The sequence below is a fragment of the Melopsittacus undulatus genome, chromosome 5 (assembly GCF_012275295.1).
Source record: "Melopsittacus undulatus isolate bMelUnd1 chromosome 5, bMelUnd1.mat.Z, whole genome shotgun sequence".
NCBI classification, from domain to species: Eukaryota; Metazoa; Chordata; class Aves; order Psittaciformes; family Psittaculidae; genus Melopsittacus; species Melopsittacus undulatus.
In genome coordinates, this window is record NC_047531.1 from 61,062,158 (window position 1) to 61,084,373 (window position 22,216).

A 22,216-nucleotide genomic window follows, 5' to 3' on the forward strand; every position below is an offset into this window, starting at 1 on the left:
GTGAGAAAACCTGTGTGTATCACATGGAGGAAACCCTGTGGATGCTTACCCGAGGCCTGTGTTGACACGCTTTGCAGCATAGCTCCTCAGAGGTCTTCTCTGTTGCTCAGAGGTTTCAGTGCTGCACCCTGCTTGCCATGCAATGGCCACTTGCTCATGCAGCAAACCTCAAGTGTGCATTAAATGAATAATCTCAGGCTCACTGCAACTTCATTGCACTCTGTTCATCAGAAGTCTGCATCACTCTGCGAGCTGCAGCCTGAAGTGGTTTCTCAAACGCAGCAAAGTCAGAATCAGCAATGGAGAGGAAGAATATGTAATTATCGAGGCTCGTTTCACATGAAGACATCAGACCCGATGGCAGAGCGAGCCCAGCACAAGGCAAGCAGAATTCCTTCGGAAGGCTTGAATTCCCAGGTCCCTGCGTGGCTTATTTGTTAATCCTGAGATTTTTCTCAGAAGTCTCTTTTATCCAGAACAGGGGTGTGCACTGTTTGCACACTGCTTCTTGGGAACTACTGGGAGGTAACTTACTGGGAGGTAGTTCTAGATGGGAATCTGAACAAAAGGTGTTGCTTAAGCATTTTGAAGAGTAATTGAGCACTTGCTATGCAGTTTGTTTAATAACCTGAAAGACAGATCCTTATCCGGAGTCTCCACATGCTCTGGTTACTAAATTGCTTTTTTATTTAAATAAGCCAAGCAAATGTGCCTATAAAATTACCCAATAAAAGGCAGTATCTCTGAGGTGAGCCTGCTTACATAGTTGTAAACGATATTTTCCTGTTAGTGTGTCTTTATTATACTTTCTTTACAGGGCTGTTGGGTGACCAGAAGGTTTCAAAGGCAATGGCTGTGCCATGCATCCCCAGCGCCATTCCTGTTAAGGTGCCATGAAGGCAAATACAGTTGTTAGTTCATCCCAATTGGCCTCAGCCAAGTGTGAACACTCCCTGCCCCTTCCTTGATTTCACATGGTGAAGCTGGGAAGCATCACCCTCTTGAGCAGAGAAAGTATCACTGAAAAGGTCAAAAGGAAGTCCGGAGGAGTGCCCACATATCTGCTTCCTAGGGAATGGTGTTGAGCATGCATGCAAAAAACCCCACCTCATCCTTTTTTGTAAGGGTAACTGTGATTCCCTTCAGGATAATCCAAGATTAATGGTGCAAAGATGCAAGATTAGACTCAGTACCTATAAAACAGCTAATGATTGAAACCACAGTGAACATGCAGGTGTCCCAGGTGCTAGAAGAATTGAGTATTTTGGAATTCAGAAGGGCTAATACTGAGCCCCATGCCTGAGCTGCATGCCGTGGGGTAGCTGCTGAATGCCCAAGTGCAAGCATCCCAATCACAGGTCAAAATTCACTCTACCAGCACTGAAATCAAACCAGGACCAGCTCTGAATTTAAGAAAAAACAGGTATTCTTAACCAGAAAATAACTCTGGAAATACATTTTCTACACTGCAATGGGATCTGTACCTGAGCAGTGCTCCCAGATAAGTTGTTGTCCTGCCCTGCCTTGCCCTGAGCCTCTGTCATGTAGAAAAAGGACTTTGGGCAGTTAAATATTATGCCTGGACACACATTCCTCAGGAAGGGCTATGACAGCACTTGCAAAAAGAGTAACAACTAGCCAGCCAGTGAAAACAGCCTCTGAGAGTATGCTGCAAGGAGCTGTTAAGGATGTCTCTGTGCGTCCTCTCTGTGTGAATGAGCTTGCTACTGGTGGGGAGAGGTCTGGGTCGCAACCCAGGAAATTGGTGGCTTCTCTGCACACGCCATGTAAACATTAACGTCAGCTGTGGCCAAGCATATTACCCACTTTACCCTCCCTGGGCAGAGAGCAGTTCCACTACTTGGCTCATTCAATCCCCTCTGCCCTTTTCTAAGACTGATAGCAAGGGCTGGCGCTGTGTAGGTCAGATGCGAAAACTGCGAAGACAGAGTAAAGAAAATGCAGAGGCTGCCATTAGGTTGCTTTTCTTTTGGATCAGTAGTGGCTTTGGATCCTTGATCTTGAGGTGGAAAACTCCATGAATGTATAAGCAATCTCCTGAGCCATCAAATCCCACCTCTTAATGGGACTGTTCACATTCCAGAACTCAAAATGATCTTGGTTTTGGAAACTTACTGATATCCTTTGCTGAATGTCTCCACTCCTCTTTCTTTTCCTTTCTCATGATGCTTACTTTGAAGCAAATAGTGCAAAGTAGCACTTGAGGCAGTGAAAAGAGGACCCCATAACCTAGAATGCTTACTACACCCACAAAAAACCCTTCCCTTTTTATTGTCCCAAATCCATAAATCCTGCTTTTCAAAGGGAGGTAGTAAAGTACCACACTTCAGCAGGTTCCAATTAAAGAAGGCCTAATCCAAAGCGCATTGAAGTTAACAAGAGACTTTTTGTCTCTTTGCTGTTGGGGCTTGGACCAGACATCAGTGTCACAAATGGTATCTGCAACATGTGCAGGCATTTTAAAGCAGTCCCTGTTGCAGGAATGCTGGGAGTCTTCCTGCGCCATTATCAGCTCTGCTGATCATTCAGCTCTCCCCAACAGCTTCAAAGGGAAATTGCAATTTGTCTTTTTCCACAATCAAAATGCTAGGTTCAGAAGTGAATTCTGCTAAAGCACATACTTCTTTTTTAATCTGGAAAGATGTTTTGAAAGATTATTTCCATTTCCAGCAAATGTTCCTTTTTCTCAGGAAATCCGTTAAAAAAGAGTGTATTCAGGCCAAAAAAAAAGCCAGATCACTGGACTTATTTTTAGGTCTATTTATCAGGTGATAGAAAGACACCTTAAAAGTCAAAATTCTTTTCACTTAGTGAGAAGGACAAAGGACTTTTGGACAAACCTTTTTAATATTCATTGCAAATACACAAAACTTTCTGGAACTGTGGTTTCAGCTCTGCTACTACGCCTTGACATTAGTCTGTGGCTATGAATATGGAAGCTTAGAAAGAGATTACTTCTCAGAGACTGTTTTTATTTCCAGTAAAAAACAAAACTGGCAGCATACCACATTAGCATCAGATGAATGCGCCTTTGATGTTCTTCGAATATAATACGACTTTGTTTATTTTCCCAGCCTTTTGCAGAATATTTTATTCCATAGATCAACAACTGTCATAATAGATGACTCAAGATGGAAATTTCCCCCGCATCATCTGGGCGAAGCAGCTCAAAGATGACTGCATTTTCATTTTACTGTACACTCCAGCCACTCTTCAGTGCCCTGTAAAGCCTCCTTGACCTGATTCTGCCCTGAGGAGATCCCTCCTTTGTGAACATCCATGCTACTTTATATAGGTGGGGAGAAAGAGTGCTCTTAGGCCTTGCCTGTTGCTATGCTGAGTCCACCTCTACTTGCAGAGTTCAAAAGAGCTTTTGTAAAGCATACTTACCACTTAGGAGAGTTACTGGGATCTCTAAGTCCCCTTTACAGACTAAGGAAGAAAAATCAGTGGCTACTTTTTCCAAAGACTTGAAGTTAAGCCATCCATTTCGTGGAAGGTCCAGCAGGGGCCACCTTTAAGCTTTCTTCTCTAGGGGCTCCTAAACACTGCCACAACTAAGTAGATGGCAATTATACCATTTTCACTGGAAAGGCATTTTCAACATCAGTTAAGAAACCTAAACACATCAGAGAGCAGTTGCTGCTGGCTAACCTTTTCCCCTGAGACCACATGCTAGCCTGAAGCCTGGAGTGGCCACATGCCTCACTGCAAGTGATGAGCAGTGGAAGAGGGATGAGTCCTTGCTGGGGGCTGCTCCTGGCTGTCAGCCTGCCCTGTGCACCAGTCCTGGGGGCATGGTGGGCAGGGAGGATAGGAGCCCCTGTGCAAGCCCCCTGTCATCACCCAAACCCAGTGGCGCAAGGGGGTTGAGGCCAAGGGAGAGATGGGGAAACTTGTTGACTGAGTTGCCTCACTCCTGAACAATACTCAAGTTGCAGGCATGTCTATGAGTGAGATTTAAATAAATAACATTTGCTCCCAAATTAGCCAGAGAAGAATAAACATTTTAAGACCTTTTGGCTGTCCTAAGAGAGAATAAGAGGCCTTGCTATACATCTGAAGAATTAAATTGTCTTAATTGCATCCTTGTGCAAAATAAAGCATTACATACAGAAGAAAAATATTTCTAAGTGGATGGAAAAATCCACTGGGTTAAAGGAATACTACTGTCTAGTTAAATGTGTGCCTGCATTTGTGTGGTGCAAAAAACAAGCTTTAATAAAACTGAAGAGTCTAATAGGAACATTTCTATGAATTTAATAACAGCAATGGAAACAATCTCATAAAATAAGTAAACCTCTCCCTTCAATATTTGCAACTCAAGTATTACAACATTAATTTCAGGCCTGGGAATGTGAAAGTAACCATAAATTATGAATTAAGTGCCTTGTTCTACAGTACAAGAGGCCCAGGTTTTAAATTCCTTGTCGAGTCGCAGCTCCTTTAATTTCAGTACCACTGCTGGGAGGAAGAATTTAGCCCACTGAAAGACAAATTTCAGTGGAGAAATTACCTGATATGACACTGACCCATCAGGTTTCCAGTGGCCCACAGGAGATACACAGAAGGATACTTGATCTGTAGGGAAGGCTTTTTTGACATGACACTTCATACCTACCGCAGGCTGTTTTCTTAACCATTAAAAGACTCTAAATCTATTATCTATGGATAAGCTGACATTGGCCTTACAAATGAAGAACATGAAATGCAATGTTCACCCAAAGAAGAAGGTACCAGGGCCCCATGAGTGTGCCCATCACGCTGTTTTACTGCCCAGACTGGCTGCCTTCCTGGAGCTCTGTGCTCATGCTGGGTTGAATGGGGATGACTCCCTTGGAGACCAGTCTGTCTTCAGACTTGGCCCATGCTGGCTCAGAACAAGATAGGATACTTGTATTTATGTCACTGGGAGCCTGTTTCTTCCTCTAAATCATCTTTTCAGTAGTTTCTTCTGTTCACCATCTCCAGCTTTTGCTCCTCCAAACTGCTGCCAGGGACACTGCTTTGCCCCAGTTCCCTAAAATGGAGAACATGTTTAATGATGCCATTAAAGCATCATGAAACAGATAAATAAATAAATTCCAAGGCCAAAATTATTTGCATTGTTTACTTGTCATTTGTTGATAAACTCTGTAAGGAGCCATAATAGCGTATGATTAGTTAAGATCTGAGTAAGGTATAACAGGATCATGATTTACTAAAGACCATAACTGTATACAGAAGATTCAAACCAAAATACCACCAGATTGCTTCAGGACCTGCAGGTGCTGACCTTGCTAGGATGTTTTCTATTTCTATGCTTCTGAAAAAAACCAAGGCAGAAAGGATTTCCTTAAAACCTGTTTGTCTTTCCTAATTGCCCATATGTCTTCTGAAATCTAGATATATGAAGAATTAAAAAAAAAAAAAAAGAAAAAAAAACCCAAACAATAATTCTTACCCCAATTAAGACTTTTGATGAGGCAGCTCTTAAATCATATGAGGCTGATATTGTAACATCCCACATGATGTTACTGGGCAATGACTCTGTAGTCTACTGTAACTTGCTCATAAACACAACTGGAACCCCTGTATTTAAAGTTTGTTCCTCATTTACTGTGCAGTAAACTGCTCAGGGAGAATTAAAACATATTCTGCCTCTTATTATCAGGCCTCAGAGAGCAGCTGGTCACTCCCACTGCCTTCAGATACATACCCTGGGGCCTTATCCCCCTTTACCTGGTCAGCAAAACCTCAGTGGCATCTTCCTGTAGGAAGAAAATCTCTTTGACAGAAGAGGAAGAGAAAAGCCCAGGCTTTACTGTTCTTCTGGATAAAATCTAATTCTCACAGGCAGTACAATTACATCTGGCAAAGAACTGGGGAGAGGAGACACAGTTTTGTCTCTTACTAGATTCAGAAAGGCTGGTAGAAATCAAACAAGCCTGGTGGATGGCACAAGCTGGAGGGAGAGCAGTGGGGAGTTCATATTGACCAGAAAGGATCTGCAAGCTTCCCTACCCTGTTGGGGATGTGGTGGCCAGAGGAAGATGACTCTGGGTACTTGACTTGAAAGTAAAACTTCTGTGAAACAAGACTGCCCAGATCCAGAGCACAGTGCAAGACTCAGCAGGCTCGAGGCTGTCTCCCAGTTTATTAGTGGAGACAAACATGGACAACTGAAAGGTTGTCTCATTTTTCAAGTCTCTTTTCACTCTGTTTGCCTGTTTCTGCCTATCTTCTGGTCACTTTTCTACTGTGTGTCTTCCCTGAGAACTCCCCACCTGTGCTATGCTAAGAGATGGCATACATGCACAGTGCCAATCTCCTTGCAGATATACCCATTAAATAATAACAAGAGAAACCGTCTCAGATACCCCAGTTTCAAAGGCAGACTAAGGTGGCAGCCATTTACCCTAGAAATAAACTCCATGTGCTAAAGCTTTTATAAATGTGAAACTAGCCACCTGCTATAACTGTTGTAAAATTGTTAAATTAGTAACAGTGATTATTCTCATTTCTTGCTGGGGTATCAGGGAACTAGCACAGAATAGCAGCAAAAAGGACTCCTCCAGCAAATAAGTTAAACCAAGTGTTGCCCCTTCAATGAAACCAGAAACCTTGCTGACCTCACTGCAGGGGCGCCTGCTTACAAGCAATTTAAGTGTCACCCTATATCCCCACTGGAAAAGTATAAAAGTGAACAGGAAAGAGTGATCAATTTTTTTAATGCTTGCTAAAAATTAATCTGGCATGAAAAGAATTACAAGCCACAAGATGCCACAGGAAACTGGAATGTTCAAGCTTAATAAAACCATAGTTCCCAACCCCTTTTTTTCCAGTTTAAGACATCAGATCTTCAACATGCATTTCCATGAACTCTCTTTATTTAATTTAACAAAGTACTTGAAAGCTCCCGATCAATAGCAAAGCTTCACTCAAGCATATACTGTATCACAGATGGATCCACCTCTTCTGCCATGAGACTGGCTTGCAGACTTTGGATTGTTGCTCTTTTCCCCAGGCGCTGTCTCCAAAGGACAAATGCAGCTACAATCTGTGACTGCAGGTTATGGGGGTGATTGACTTTACATCTATAGATGTCAGTATGGGACAAACCCAAACACAGAACTATATGCTCCCACTCGGGTCCTAGTCTCCTCGCAAGCTTGTTCAGCTGCTGATCTGTTGGTGAAGTCTTCAAAATAAATGGTGCAATTTCAGTGATATCTGTAAAGAAAAGAAAATGCATACACATGTCAGTAGGTGATGCTGCAAATATTAATGTAAGACCTTGATAAAGGAGGGAATAAGCAAAGCTGAGGTGAAAGCATTAATTAAAGAAACGGACTGCATACTCACCTAGAAAAATTAATGACACAATCGACTACAAGATTAATTAGAGGAAAGCTAATGCTCAGTGGACCATACTAGGGAGCTTATTCTGACATCCAAGTATCAGAATTCTATTCCAAAGCCAAGACTTCCAAAAGTAATTACAGATTTCAGGGTAGTGAACAAGAAAGATTTTCAAGGAACACGTCTCCAGCAGCCATCGCCATCTGAAAATTAAGATTCATTACAGATGGAATCAGTAATTCAGAGATAGCTGAGCACGATAAGACAACTAGAAATCTGATCAGAAACTATGCTACACCTGGACTGACATATCATAGTCAGCTTGACATGAATTAAGTGATATGTGGGCATCAGTAATATTCCATAGAATTCATATTGAGATGCAACGAAAAAACAATAATGCACCTAGATCATTACTAATGACTGAATTCTGCAAGTACACTGTGCAGAATACTTACAGGTCTGAGTAATGCTATGACTTGAAAAAAATCAGTCTAAATGTATTATGTGAACCATATGAGCTGAATGAAGTGCTCAATCCAAATGCTGTCAGTCTCCTGAGGATGGAGTGCCAATAAATCCAAACAACCATGAGACAACCAAGTCTTCTACAAAAACCAAAGATGATCATGTGGACAAAACTGAACAAGAAGATGCAACACAAGCTAGCTAATTTCCACAAACAGGCTGAGAGACAAGCACACACAACACCCGAACTCTCTTGTCTATCAGATCATCAACACTTCCTAAAAAACATATACTCAACTGTTTAGTCATGCAGAGATGAGTATCATCCAAGCACCCAACATGCCCCCAACAGTTTATCTGAGAAGGTGTTCAGCATCAAGCTAGTATCTGAGTCATGAAGGACAAGATCAATACAACTACTAAAACAGCTTTCACAGGAAGCATTAAGGTAGTTGTAATTAACAGTGACAAAAACCTCCTGGGGACTGCACCAAGTATTTCTTACAAACACAAGCGATCTCTTTGTGTATTGCCTGTGGCAACCTAATCATTATATTTTAAAAAAAGTATTAATACAAATAGTGTTAACAGCAGAGTGAGAACACAGTACTATTCAGAAACATCCTGTATGGGATCCATCTTACTTAACTACAGGTAGTCTAATTACACTAGGATTAATTATCACCAAGGAGAGAAATAGGCACTTCTAGAACACAATCCATCTCACCAGAAAGATGTCTAAAATAAGCATATGAATTACTTTTCTAAACATGCACATTTCCCTCAATTGACTATAAAAGGAGCACTGGTTATAAGCTCGGTTGTTGAAGTTGATGCTGTAAACACTCAATGATGGTGAAACAACTCTCTCGCTGCTTGTAAATGCAAACCACATACCAGTTGCTTTAAAAAGGTGTATTTAGAAAAGCAGCTTAAGATATCTATAAAGTCCATTTGCTCTTCAATACCCTTTGCAATTACAAGCTGAAATGAACGGTCAATGCAGCTTGCAATTGCTGCTCTACTTTTGTTGCATATGAAGACAGGCTGAGAAAGTTGGGGCTGTTCAGCCTGGAGAAGAGAAGGCTGTGTGGAGACTTCATAGCAGCCTTCCAGTATCTGAAGGGGGCCTACAGGGATGCTGGGGAGGGACTATTCATTAGGGACTGTAGTGACAGGACAAGGGGTAATAGGTTGAAACTTAAACAGGGGAGGTTTAGACTGGATATAAAGAAGAAATTCTTTCCTGTTAGGGTGGTGAGGTACTGGAATGGGTTACCCAGGGAGATGGTGAATGCTCCATTCCTGGCAGTGTTCAAGACCAGGTTGGATGAAGCCTTGGGTGATATGATTTAGTGTGAGGTGTCCCTGCCCATGGCAGGGGGGTTGGAACTAGGTGATCTTAAGGTCCTTTCCAACCCTAACTATTCTATGATTCTATGATTCTAAGATACTGTATCAAAACATCAAAAAATATCCCCAAGAAAAAGCTGATTATAGCCTGTCAATCTGAAGCAGCAGACACCCTACAGAAGAGCCACTTTTCAAAATCTAATTTATAGCTCCAACATCATACTCTCAGCCTCCACTACAGCAGAAGAACAACACTAGAAAACACCACTCCTTCATTTTATCAAAAGTAATTGGTTTTGCATAGAATATCCACAGCCTGCAAATGTTTGTACAATTTAAGCCCAATCATACATAAGTACTATACAAAGCTGCTTTGAGTAAAGGGAAAATTGCTTTCTGAAGAGCATTTAGGTCCCTTTGATCTTTCTGTCTTTGGATTGCCAAAGAAACCTGGGGCAAGTGGCTGGTTGCAGGACAGAGCAGAGGATGCTCCTGAAGAAGGCTGAGCAGTACCGGTGGGGCAGCCCTGTGCTGTCACACCTCACGTGCTACCAGCTCCACAGGTAAGTCAGGGCAAGGGACCGCTTTTCATGGATGCAGATATTTAAGAATAACTAAAATTTTAAATATAGCTACACTGTGCTGTCGCCAGCACTGTTTTTTGATATTTAACCATTGACTTGGCTTATGGTCAGCTACTAACCATAAGGCAGTGTGCACAAAGGAGCACTACCTGCCAGCCCGGGCTTTTTGCTCTCACGCTAGAATTTTTATGCTTCATGTTCACTAGCAGAATGATTTTATGATACTGAAATATGATCAAGCAGCGAGACCTAACTATAATACATGTCAGCTTGTCCATCGAGCCTTTGATATTAGGCAGATTTTTTCCTGCAACAAGTATCTTGCCTTCAGCCTGTTATCAGCCCTTTAATAAGAACAAGAATAAAACCCATCCAGGAAATCTTTTCATCTTATGCTACCATCTGATTCTAATATGGACACGGAAAATTCTGGGACAGAAGCCAAATGTTAAATTTAATACAAAGGACTGTTATTTTAGTACCATTTTATTTTCTGTGATAGCTCTTTTTCAGACCTGATACAAAGTCACTGAGGAAAATCTGAGACACATATTACATGATGGACAATATTATTTACAGATATAGAGAAATATCTAGTGACATTTCAGTTATGACAAATGCAAAATCATAAAAATATTTGGGTATATTCTTGGATCAATGCCACTCTTCATTTAATAAACATAATGGCATTTCAGGTAAAAGGGAAATGAGTTTTCTGTGCTCAGCACCCAAGCTGCTTTGAACACATTGCAAAAACATTAAAGATGCCTTTTTAGTTATGTTTACTACAGACCTCTTATAATCTCCATTTGTCAGGAACTGCCTGAGGGAGGTAATGAGATTAGAGCAAAAGTTTCAATTATGCAGATCCTGCAGTTGTATTTGAAAGGTACATTTAGGATACTGAGACCTCAGGTTTTGCAAAAGAAATGTGAAGCTCTTTTAGCTTGACGTGGATCTGATGTGGAGGTGCACATGTTTATGTTAGGTATATGCTTCAGATTAGCAAAACAAGGACTGCATTGTTAGAAACAGGAAGAAGTGGGGCTTGGGGCACCACCGGAGGGTGTTGTGGCCTTCCCAGGAGATGGTAATTTCGGTGCCTTCACCACCAAGTGAAACACCATGACCAGCTGTGACCACGGTCTGTGCCACAAAGTGCCAGGGCTGCATACTGCAGAGACAGAGAGGCTGAAGCCTAACTGCTCACACTGAAGCCACTAAGTCCCTGAGGAATGGGGAACCAACTGCTTTGTGCTGGAGAGTGAGCCAGCCTGGTACAGAGCTGCTCTTCTGGGTCTGCTAGCCAGACTGCTGACATGGAGCTTACAACCCTTAAAATCCCCTTCCTCCTGGCTGGAGAGAGGTAGGACACTCTCCACCCTGGCTTTGGAGCTGAAACTGACCCAGAGAAAGACACACAGCTCCTTCTATTCAAAGTTGCAGCATGAGGAAATGCTCTTCTCCCCATCTCCTGCTCTCGCTGGTCAAGGAAGCTCATCCCACCCTAAGCCTTTCTCCTAGCTGTCCCAGTTAAAAAACAGGAGATATTGACAACTCCTGGCCTATGTGTACGTCTGTGCTTCCAGACTGGAAGACACGATGGTACTGGTAAGTGTGGACAGGAAACAGAAGTGGATATAAATAGATGGTACCACAGACAAAACAGAGTAACTCAGATACCAAAGCTATACATGGGGCAAAGGCAGCTGGTCACCACTTTAGAATTTCTATTTCTTTAGGACCTCTCCAGCTTTAAGTAGGAGACTCCAAGAAGATATTGCAACAATGAGTGGGATGGAAAATAAACTCACTCCAGCTCTGTCCCACTAGGCACAAGTGGAAGAATGCAAGATAAAGTCCAGTGAAAATGGACTTTGAATCACTTCAAGACTTCTTTCTGCTTTTGCTTTCTCATTACCACCTCTAGGTGATGAATAAAAGCAGATACCATCTCTTAGGCTGACTTGCAGCATGTGAAAATCATTATCAGCATCAAGGCACTGACCTCCCACTCTGTGCTGCTGGAAAGCAGTGGGGAGCAAGCGAGCTTAGCTCCAACATAGGACACAGCAGCAAGAAGTGCTGAGAGATTTTTGAGTGATCTGTAAAGTACCCAGCTGATTCCTCAGAACTGCTGGCAACCCCAAGTGCCTTATGCTTTTGTCTAAAGGACCCCTCTCCATGTAAGTATGACTTCTCTGTGCATGACCAAAAGCATCTCTTGGAGATCAGAGAGCTTTATCAATACACTTTTACACAGTGCAACACAAAAGCAACTGGGAAGGGTCAAGAATGCTTCCCAACCTCTAGAATGGGGCCTGATGGCAAGAAAACTCTCCTGGGAATCAAGGGATATGCTGAAACAGAGCAAAATTGCATGCAAGAACCCTTGGCAGAAACAGTGCTAGGCAAATGTTCAATTTTATATAATCACACCAGAAACAGGTAAGTGATTCTGGGCTTCAGACCCCGCATTACTGGAATTGGGCCACAAAAAGGAGTAACAAAAAGGCATACATCTAGCTTCAGCATCTCCTCCTAGTAGGTGTAAAGAGTGATCCTTCAGTGATCTGGGCTGAAGTCACTATTGTTCACTTGACCTTCTTATAAGATGCTGCTCATAATTTCTGAAGAGTTCAAAGCAATTATTTCAGTCCTCTTTAATCGCCTTTTCTGGCATCTGGAGTACAGTTCTTCCCTGAGAAGTGCTAAAGTTAGATCAAGCACTTCCAGAAGCAGCCTTGTTTCCACTGGGTGTGAGTCCTACAGTTGCTCATGCTTCAGGACTTCTCTCCTCCAGCTGCTTACTGATTCTCAAGACAGTAATGAAATTGCTCCTCTCCACAACAGTGAGAAGGCAGAGTTCTTGAGGTTGGCCAACAGGTTCAGCAGCTACTAGGTGTACATGCATACACACAATGGCCCATAGCAGAGGAACACACAGCCTTGGTTATTCTAAGAAATTATGCTGAAAGGGACTTCAAAGCTCTACAGAGCCATTGTGGCTAATGTGCCAGCAGCCAGTAACATCTGGGGCACTTCAGCTAAAGGAAAACATATATATATAATAAAGAACCTAGTTCCAGGATCTGCTTTACTCCAGACCCCTTGGAGTGCAGTGCACTTGATTTCAACTAGCCTGAGCCACAGACCCAGCAGTGGGCACTGAAAAGGCATGGTCATGGTTGCCAAGGCTGTGAGCTGTGTGTTTTGCCAGCTGTGTTACACCCAGTAATTTATTTAATGACTGAATGTCACAATAGTAAATAAATTGCACTTTTCCAGGTATATTTACTTTAAAGTGAAATCCGCTTGGCCTGAACACAACAGTAAAAGTGGGTCATGAAGCAGAACAACACTTGGTGGATCAGGTTGGGACAGGCTTTCAAGAGCTGTGAGGTGGGGTTCCGGAATCTGAACTGGAAGGTGTGTAACGCTCCCACTAATGGAGAGATCAGAGACTTGGAGAGCTGCAGCCCCCCTTGAGCTGCCAGAGATGCTGGATGAAAGGGAAAGCAGAGAGTAAGGATTTTGAGGTATCCCAGTGGGTGCCGTAGATCACTCAAGTCAAAGACAAGATCATGGTGGATGTTCTTGAGAGAAGAGTGCAATAAACACAGGTTCTGTGTAACTGCAGGGGTTGGCTTGGCTTGATTTGTTAGGAAAGGGGGTGGGAGGTGACAGTGGGATCTTCTGCCTTCTTGTTCAGCTGTTCTCTCTCAACCCAGTCCTAACAGGCAGAACTGCAGGCAAAGGCCTGCCTTCTTCCTACAGCACATCCAAATTCATGAGCTCTAAGCCAACCTGTAGCAATGAAGGACTAGTGTGCCAGATGGGAAAGTATCATGCTGCATATATAGCATTTGGCAGGCCTGCATGGAGAATGAAGCATTTACTCCCTCCTGTGCAAGTTAAAAATGATCATGAAGTTTATTTCGTTGCTGTGAACTTTAGAATGGTCTGATTCAGGACCTGTTTAAAGACAAGAATCAAGCTCAAATGCCTGATCAGTGAAAACAGAACAGAACAGGCTATTCAGAAATTAATCCCTACTATATAATTTGAGTGTTGGGGTTTTTGTTGTTGTTGTTGCTGCTAATTAAACATCAGATTCAAAGGCTGGGAAGGAACATTAGCATTTTGCAACAGCTCCAAATAATTGCGCTTCACAGAATGTGCAAGAATATTTCTCTTCTATGTATCACTATATACATATCTTTTCTATATATCTGCGAACAGCATGGATCTCACAGCCCATCCAAAGTCTATTCAAAACTACCAGGTCCTAGCGGTCTGGTCTTAGTGGGTTTCACCTGGTCTTAATGGGTTTCAGAAAGTGTTTGGCCAAGGAGAGAGAAGAATTGAACTGTAAATCCTCTACTATTTAAAGACAGATAACTGACCCCATTATAGACATATTCCCATATACAAAGTTAATACACTCAGATTAAATAACCTAAAAGAATATTAAAATAACTTGAAGAAGATGTTAAAATAACTTGGAGAAGACTTCTCTGGCTTTTAGTATGTACATCATTAATTCTCTGTTTCTTTCTGTTTCTCTATCTCTCTCATGAGTCACATAAATTGCTGTGAGATGGAAGACTGTAGAAGCTCTTCCACTTATCTCCAGACTGCCTCCTCTGTAGACTTCTGCTCATTACCAAAGAGATGCCCACCTCCTTCATCCCATTTGACGCTATCAGAGAACACCACTTAATGATGACTGCCAAGCATACATTGTTCTCTGCTTGGGACTCCCACTTTTTCCTCCCAGAAATCTGACTCAGCACAGGGGAAATCCTGGTGATGGAAAACCTGTACCTTTGTAGGAACAACAGGCCCAGTTACCTTCCAAAGAATAAATACCATCTTCTCAAATGCAATCAAAATCAAATCCTGGTTAGTTAAATACCCAGACTAAACTACAGCATGGAATCTGTACTGTAAGTTCATTAAAAGAAAAACACCTAAAACAAAGGTTTAGAAAGTGGCTCTTTTTTTCGACTAACCACATTACAGTAAAACAAATTTGACAGAGAATTTTATGTTTATCTGAGTATATGCTGCACTTCTGCTTCATGACTGCAGGATTGTAAAGTTTCTGTAGGTTGTTAACTTCTGATCTGATGAATAAAAAGCCATTAATATACAGAATAATATCAACCTCTGTCAATTACTGATCGTAACATACTTACTCATAAGTGTATTTCTGTCATGATAACTTCCATTTCCATGTCTCCTAATTTAATTATGAAAGGCACTAATCAAAATAAAAGTGAATATGAAATTAATTTTTAAGACTGGCTGCATTCTTCCACATCATGCTGGTTTTTATGACTTGTATGAAAAGACACCAAGTTCTCTGTCTTATTTTAAATAATTTGGAATCTAATACTATGACAGACAACGTGCAGAATAAATTGTGGCCATGATCCATGATAATCAAATCTATGGCAACTTTGAACGGTCTCGCTCAAGTGAAGCAGCATCCACCCATTGTACAATATTCAGCTCCTTCCTGCCAAAAGCTTGCTGGGAGTCTGAACTACTGATGTTATTAAAAAATACATATGTCTTCATTTGCTGACAATCTCATCTCCTGTGTGAGCTCTCAAGCATCATGCTTTGTGATATTAAATACATTTTGGGTATTAGGGTAGGAAAAAAAGACAACATATAAGATTTTGTAAACCTACAGGCAATTTAAAAACGCAGATGTTTCTGTTTTGGCTCAGTAACAGCAGCTAATTTGTATATTCTTTATCACTTGCTAATGACTGCCTAGTAGCTGCAATGTGGCAGCAGACTGCTAAACCTGAAACAAAACATTCGTATTTGATGACAAACATTTTCAACTCTATTCCTACTACACAGTTCCAGTAGCTACTCAGTTTTCCTGTTTCTCTTAATCTCTTTTGCAGGTTCAGTACCTCCACAGATCTCTGCTATACTGATGGCCTTCAATATCATTCTATATTAAACAGATTGACAGAGAAGCTGCTAAATAAATTCATGCTATCATAAACTTTCACCCTTTTCAAGCCATAGGGAGCAATCCCTGGGTTTAAGGAGTTGAAAGAGATTGGGGTTTCACTTTTAAATTTGCTTTTTATTTGGGAAGAACAGGGAGAAAGTTTCAGCAGTTAATAGTGTGGATGTTACTCTGTTTCTCTAGTATTTCTCAGCTGTTGCAGACCATGAAATCAAATAGTTAATTTCTTAAATAAAATTGTGACTATGGATGCATGCAAGGAAAAGAATATCTATGCAGAGAAAACACAAACACAACATACTATAATATCTGCTCTCTTTTGAAGCAGGATTACCCTGCATTGCAGACTGACTGAACTATCCTGTGTTTTTATAATTTTTCATTTCTAGCAGCATTTGATGCTGCTGTAGCACTGAAGTGGAAGTAAAATTTGCTTGATATTTCCTATTGATTTCTATATTGTTATACATAAATAAGCACTGAATCCACAGTTAACAGTGGCATCATCAAATTAATATGTTGATATAAACAGTCTCACCTCTGTGCCTGGCAAAATCTTAGAGCAGATTCTCCTGGAAGGCATGCTAAGGCACATGAAAAACAACAAGGTGCTTGGTGACAGCCAGCATGGCTTTACTAGGGGGAAATCCTGCCTGACCAATTTGGTGGCCTTCTATGACGGGGCTACAAAAATGATGGACAGGGTAGAGCAGTTGATGTCATCTACCTGGACTTCTGCAAAGCATTCAATACTGTCCCACATGACATCCTTGTCTCTAAATTGGAGAGTCATCAATTTGATAGGTGGACCACTCGGTGGATAAAGAACTGGCTGGATGGTCGCACTCAAAGAGTTGTGGTCAACGGTTCAATGTCCAGCTGGAGACCAGTAATGAGTGGTGCCCCTCAGGGATCGGTGTTGGGACCAGTCTTGTTTAATATCTTTGTTGCTGACATGGACAATGGAATTGAGTGTGCCCTCAGCAAGTTTGCCGATGACACCAAGCTGTGTGGTTCTGTTGATATGCTAGAGTGAAGGAATGCCATTCAGAGGGACCTTGACTCACTTGTGAGGTGGGCTGATGCCAACCTCATGAAGTTTAACCATGCCAAGTGCAAGGTCCTACACCTGGGTTGGAGCAATCCCAAGCACAGCTACAGGTTGGGCAAAAAGGAAATTCAGAGCAGCCCTGAGGAGAAGGACTTGGGGGTGTTGGTTGATGAGAAAATGAACATGAGCCAGCAGTGTGCGCTTACAGCCCAAAAAGCCAACCGTATCCTGGGCTGCATCAAAAGGAGCGTGACCAGCAGGTCATCCTGCCCCTCTACTCTGTTCTCGTGAGACCTCACTTGGAGTATTGTGTGCAGTTCTGGTGTCCTCAACATAAAAAGGACATGGTACTGTTAGAACAAGTCCAGAGGAGGCCACGAGGATAATCAGGGGACTGGAGCACCTCCCGTATGAAGACAGGCTGAAGAAAGTTGGAGCTGTTCAGCCTGGAGAAGAGAAGGCTGCGTGGAGACCTCATAGCAGCCTTCCAGTATCTGAAGGGGCCTACAGGGATGCTGGGGAGGGACTATTCATTAGGGACTGTAGTGACAGGACAAGGGGTAACAGGTTGAAACTTAAACTGCAGAGGTTTAGACTGGATATAAGGAAGAAATTCTTTACTGTTAGGGTGGTGAGGCACTGTAATGGGTTGCCCAGGGAGGTAGTGAATGCTCCATCCCTGGCAGTGTTCAAGACCAGGTTGGATGAAGCCTTGAGTGATATGCTTTAGTGTGAGGTGTCCCTGCCCATGGCAGGGGGGTTGGAACGAGATGATCTTGAGGTCCTTTCCAACCCTAACTATTCTATGATTCTATGATTCTATAAATGCATGAACAGGTTCAGCATGCAGCATTACACTAAGGAAGAAAGAAATATCTACTCAGCTGGGAGGTTCTGAGGAACACCTGAGCTACTAGGAATTATTTGGAAGAACTGCTTGAACACAGATACTGAGCATTCAGATCCTGGCCAAAGATCTTTCCCCAAATGAACAAATGTGATTTGAAAAGTTCCATGGAAAGAAGATATATGACTATTTTTTGGAGAGTAACTACTTGTTAGACAGCATAAAGCTACCTGACAGCCAGAGAGAGCAGAGATGAGAGCCTCTGGTTTATATGCTGGCAGTCACACCAAGAGTCAACTCTAGAAATAATGCCAAGAAAATCGTATTCTGAAGTATGCCAGTGGATCTCCACATACCTTTGAATGCTCTGCAGTTCTTAGTGAATTCAATGGAGTTTGATAATACAGAACTTTCAACTATTAATTGTTAGTCTGAAGCACACAGAGCCATCAATTGCCTCAGTAAGGTTTCTCCTCCACTCTACCACAAATAATAATTAACAGAGGATGGGTGAATGAAGTCACAAGGATCATAAGCTACATTCATATTTGCAGTAGGCTTCTCATGGTTTCACAGAAGGCAAATGTTTACCCATGTGGGCTGGGCAGCTCTGACAGAATAATTCACCCACTCTAAGTGCAAACCAAAGACAACTGGAGCAATTAATGATTGTTTTGTCAGCTAGATGACAAACTCATCAGACAACTTTTGTCAGGGGATTGGAAGTTAACTTCTTTGACAGACCCTAATTGAATGTTTATTTCAAGTAGCCTGAGCTGTTTTTCAAAGACCTGAGGCAAGTGCTAATCCTGTTCCTCCTTTGCATGCAACAATCACAGCAGAGTCCTTTGGCTTTTTATCTGCCGAGTACAAAAAGTGAGTCCATTTTTTACTAGCAACTTTCCTACCAAGAAACCTGTCTAAAGGCTGCAGCAATTCAATAATAAAAGCATGTGCTTGGACTTCAGCTATCGATGTTCCTTTCACCCAACAACAAAAATCATACTGCCAGTATGAAGGATTCTTCTTTCCTGTAAGATAACTAATTGGACATGTTTCCCTTACAGAACTTATATGACAACAAGGCATTATATTTAGCCTTGATAAAACTGTTAATTCCTCCCAGATACTTTTTTTTCTTCAAGTTGGCTCTTCTTTTTTTTTTGGCTCGAGTAGTTAGAAATATCAGAACTGAAGATCTGTGCAACAGATGGAGCTCAGTTGAGAAGAATGCCTGTAAGGATCTTTGCCTGGCAGGTGTCAAACCAAAATTAATACTGCACATATTATGCTCTACCAAGCTTCAGGTTTTAGCAAAGTGAGACTGCGTTCCTTCCTGACCACAAACATATATTAATAGAACAAGCCATGCAGAGCAAGCTAAAACAGTGCTATCATTATGCTGAATCCTACACTGCTTGGCATTTTATTTAATCATTTACACCCATGCAAAGCTAGTAAAAAAAAAAGCAGTGGGTCAGTTGAATGTCTCTTTACAGACATTTTGCACAGGTGTAACAGCCTTCACGAGATGCCATAAGCAACATGGACTTAGACCCATCCTGGTTTCCTTTTCCCCTCTTTTTCTTGTGTCAGTGCCTTAAAGGCTTATGAACTTTAGAAGACTTTCTGACATTTGAAAATCCACAGGGAAAACCAGGTACTGGTGCTGAAATACACAGCTCAGCTACAGTCAGCCGCTACGCCTGGCTTGCCAAGTGGGATTCATCAGCCTGAGTCAAAAGGCAGCGCTTTCCATAGGTGTCAGGAAGGAGCGCTTCAGGTGTCATCATCTGCTTCTCTCCATTTCCACACTCGTGGGAGGCTTAGCATCACAACCGGCCCTATCAAGTGCCAAGTCATCTGAAATCTCATGGATGGTTTGATGGATCAGTCCAAAAGTAATTTTAGCTGACCAAAAGGGAAGTCATTTTAGAAGGTCACAGTCACAGTATTTTTAAAATCTCACATTTGTAGAACAAATGTGAAATTATGTTTGTATGTGTATACATATATATACACACACACATACATTTTCAAAATCTTAGTTAAAAAAAATACCAATGTCTTAGATATCTGCAAGGCAAATTCATCCCCTTCTTGAGTTCATTCCTACAAATGCAGGTTAAGGAAATGTCACATCACCCTGTGAGAAAAAAGATGAAAATGGGAACATAGGTGAAGTAATTTCTCAAACAGGTCATAATTCACAGAGCATTTTACACTACCATGGGTTTGTTGAGTAGTCCTTTCCCCTCTGAGTCAGCATTGACCTCACATCCCATGTGATGTGCTCACTGGCGTGGCTTGTGGCTGCCCTGTGACACGGCTCATACTGGGTGACATGGCATGCTGACCAGCTGCAGTCATAACAGATCCCAAGGCAGCACTGAAAGTAATGAGGTGACTCATAGCTGCGGACCCAATTACTCTTTCACTCACTCAAGAGTAGAATTTTGCCAAAGCCACTGAAGCCAGATCAAAATCAAACAAGCTATTAGCAAACATTTGTATTACTTATGGTATTTGTAGAAGATTTATGCTAGCATTAGTGGAACAATCAAAACACAAAACCTAAATATCTGAAAAAATCTTTTGCTTAAGCAATTAAATTTCATGTCTCACACATAAAGAACAATGTTTTCCCTCATAGTTTTGTAGTCTAATAGCTGCCAGATTTTGGTCCAGAACTGAAATTTCAGTCATACTGGCATTTGTACATAGCAAATCAGAAATACAAATGTTTTAACATCAGAAATAAAAAGGCTGGAAGATCAGACAGACCATAAAAGATTTGTTTTACTTGGTTTGGGATTTTTATACAGCCATGCCTAACCAAAGCAAGACTGAAACAAAACCAAAAGGCAAAACAAAAAACTAAACAAATCTGTTCTGTCCCAGAGATGCAGAAATAGAAATTATGCTTGTGTCCCTGGGGGAGCCAAAATCTGAAAATCCTGCTCTGAACAAGAGAGAAGGGCTGTTATTTTAATAAAGGGATCAAACACACCCTGCAATGAATGTTCTAATTGACTTTGGTGGTAGACAGGACTAAGTATTTTGAGCTTTACAGTCAATGTGTTACGTAATTTTGTATATGTGCTCATCAGAGAAGAGCCAAATGATCTGGTGATGTGAGGTTAACACATTCTGCCAAAGCGGCCTCAAGTTTCCATCAGCAGAAATGCGCCATACCACATCAGCATATGCAAACCCAACTTTGCTATGTGCAAACCACACAAACAGTGCCCAGCTACCTAATCTGACCTTCCACTTGCACTTTAGTGTGTGTAAATATGCTAACAATAGGCACAGAGGGCTCATGTGAAAGTTTACAAGTTCAAGTGCAAAAGACAAATGAAAATCTGGCTTCAATGCTTTGGTTTTCCCTCATTTTGGGAGACTCCAGCTATGCAGTGCAGGAGTTGCTTCCTAAAGCCACAAGACTGATCTATTTAAGTATCTTCAGTTTTGTAGATCGAAAACGACGGTTTACTGTCTGCTCAAAGAGGTTGACAAGAACATGAAGGTCAGCTACAACTCAGACTTTTCAAGATGCATTATTTATTAGATATTATTTAGTGATATTAATACTGTATTTGAATCATTTGAGAACTCTAGGCATCCCATCAAAACTCCTAGCTTGAGGAATTATGGCATTTAAAGATTTACAAAGGTTTTCACACCCAAAATTGCCAAGTGAATGGAGACAGTCAAGCTGAAAACTGTAAAGAGCCTCTTTTCAGAAAGCTCTGTGCAGGCAGATTGTGAGGCTCAGAACAAGAAGCCACTAGTCGTTTTTAAACAACCCAGGTCCAAAGCATGTGACAAGGAGAGTCAACGGACCCCTTCTGTAAGCCAAGCAAGGAAAGTAGAAGTCATTTGTAATACTGTTCTTTCTGTCAGGCAGTTATTTCCACATGCAAGTAGAGAAACTCGGTCAACCAAAGACGCCTGTGTCTGTAAGTGCGGTAGGAACACAACTTTTACAGGGAACGGAAGTGTGTTTGGAACAGATGAACACAAGCTTAACAAAATAATTTCAAGCAACGTATAAAACTGTCTTAGATATACAACCGTAAAAAAAATTGTAGCTCTGTAAACCCACGGATTGCTATTTTAAAGACAGTTTCATTAAGAAACACAGCTTGAGAATATCTATCAACTAAGATCAGAGCTACACGTGGGGACAGCAGGAGGCAGCTGAAGCAATCTGTAGCACAGTTCTGGTGCTCATTGGTCTCTGACCCTTAGAAAAAATATAATTACTGCATGAATGCACATATTGGACCAAAAGAGAAAGCCTAGGAAAAGACAAAACTCTACTAGAAAAGATCGTGAGAACTCCTCAGGTTTTATGAAATGGTCTACACTTCTGTACATAACAATCTGATATACTTTGTCAGACTGACAACACAGCTGTGACTTTAATTTTGAAGTCCATATTTTTCTATGGGAATCATTAAATATGACACACTTGTCCTGTTCAACAGAAAAACAAATCTGCCTCTACTTTTTATTCCTCTGAAGCCTTCATTTAATTGTGCAACAAT

The 22,216-nt window shown here is 41.6% G+C and overlaps 1 protein-coding gene across 3 annotated transcripts in view; it reads right to left on the reverse strand.

The window, feature by feature from the left end:
• Window positions 1-6,683: 6,683 nt before the first annotated feature.
• CRADD (CASP2 and RIPK1 domain containing adaptor with death domain) overlaps window positions 6,684-22,216 on the reverse strand; it is an 86,783-nt gene continuing 71,250 nt past the window's right edge. Inside the window, exon 3 of one of the 3 annotated variants that reach the window (XM_031043723.2) lies at window positions 6,684-7,233. In XM_031043723.2, the coding sequence (XP_030899583.1) occupies window positions 6,938-7,233 (296 nt within the window). In that variant the 3' untranslated portion in view covers window positions 6,684-6,937. The remainder of the gene's footprint in view (window positions 7,234-22,216) is intronic. The other 2 variants (XM_034062804.1, XR_004549613.1) reach the window with 2 other exon arrangements.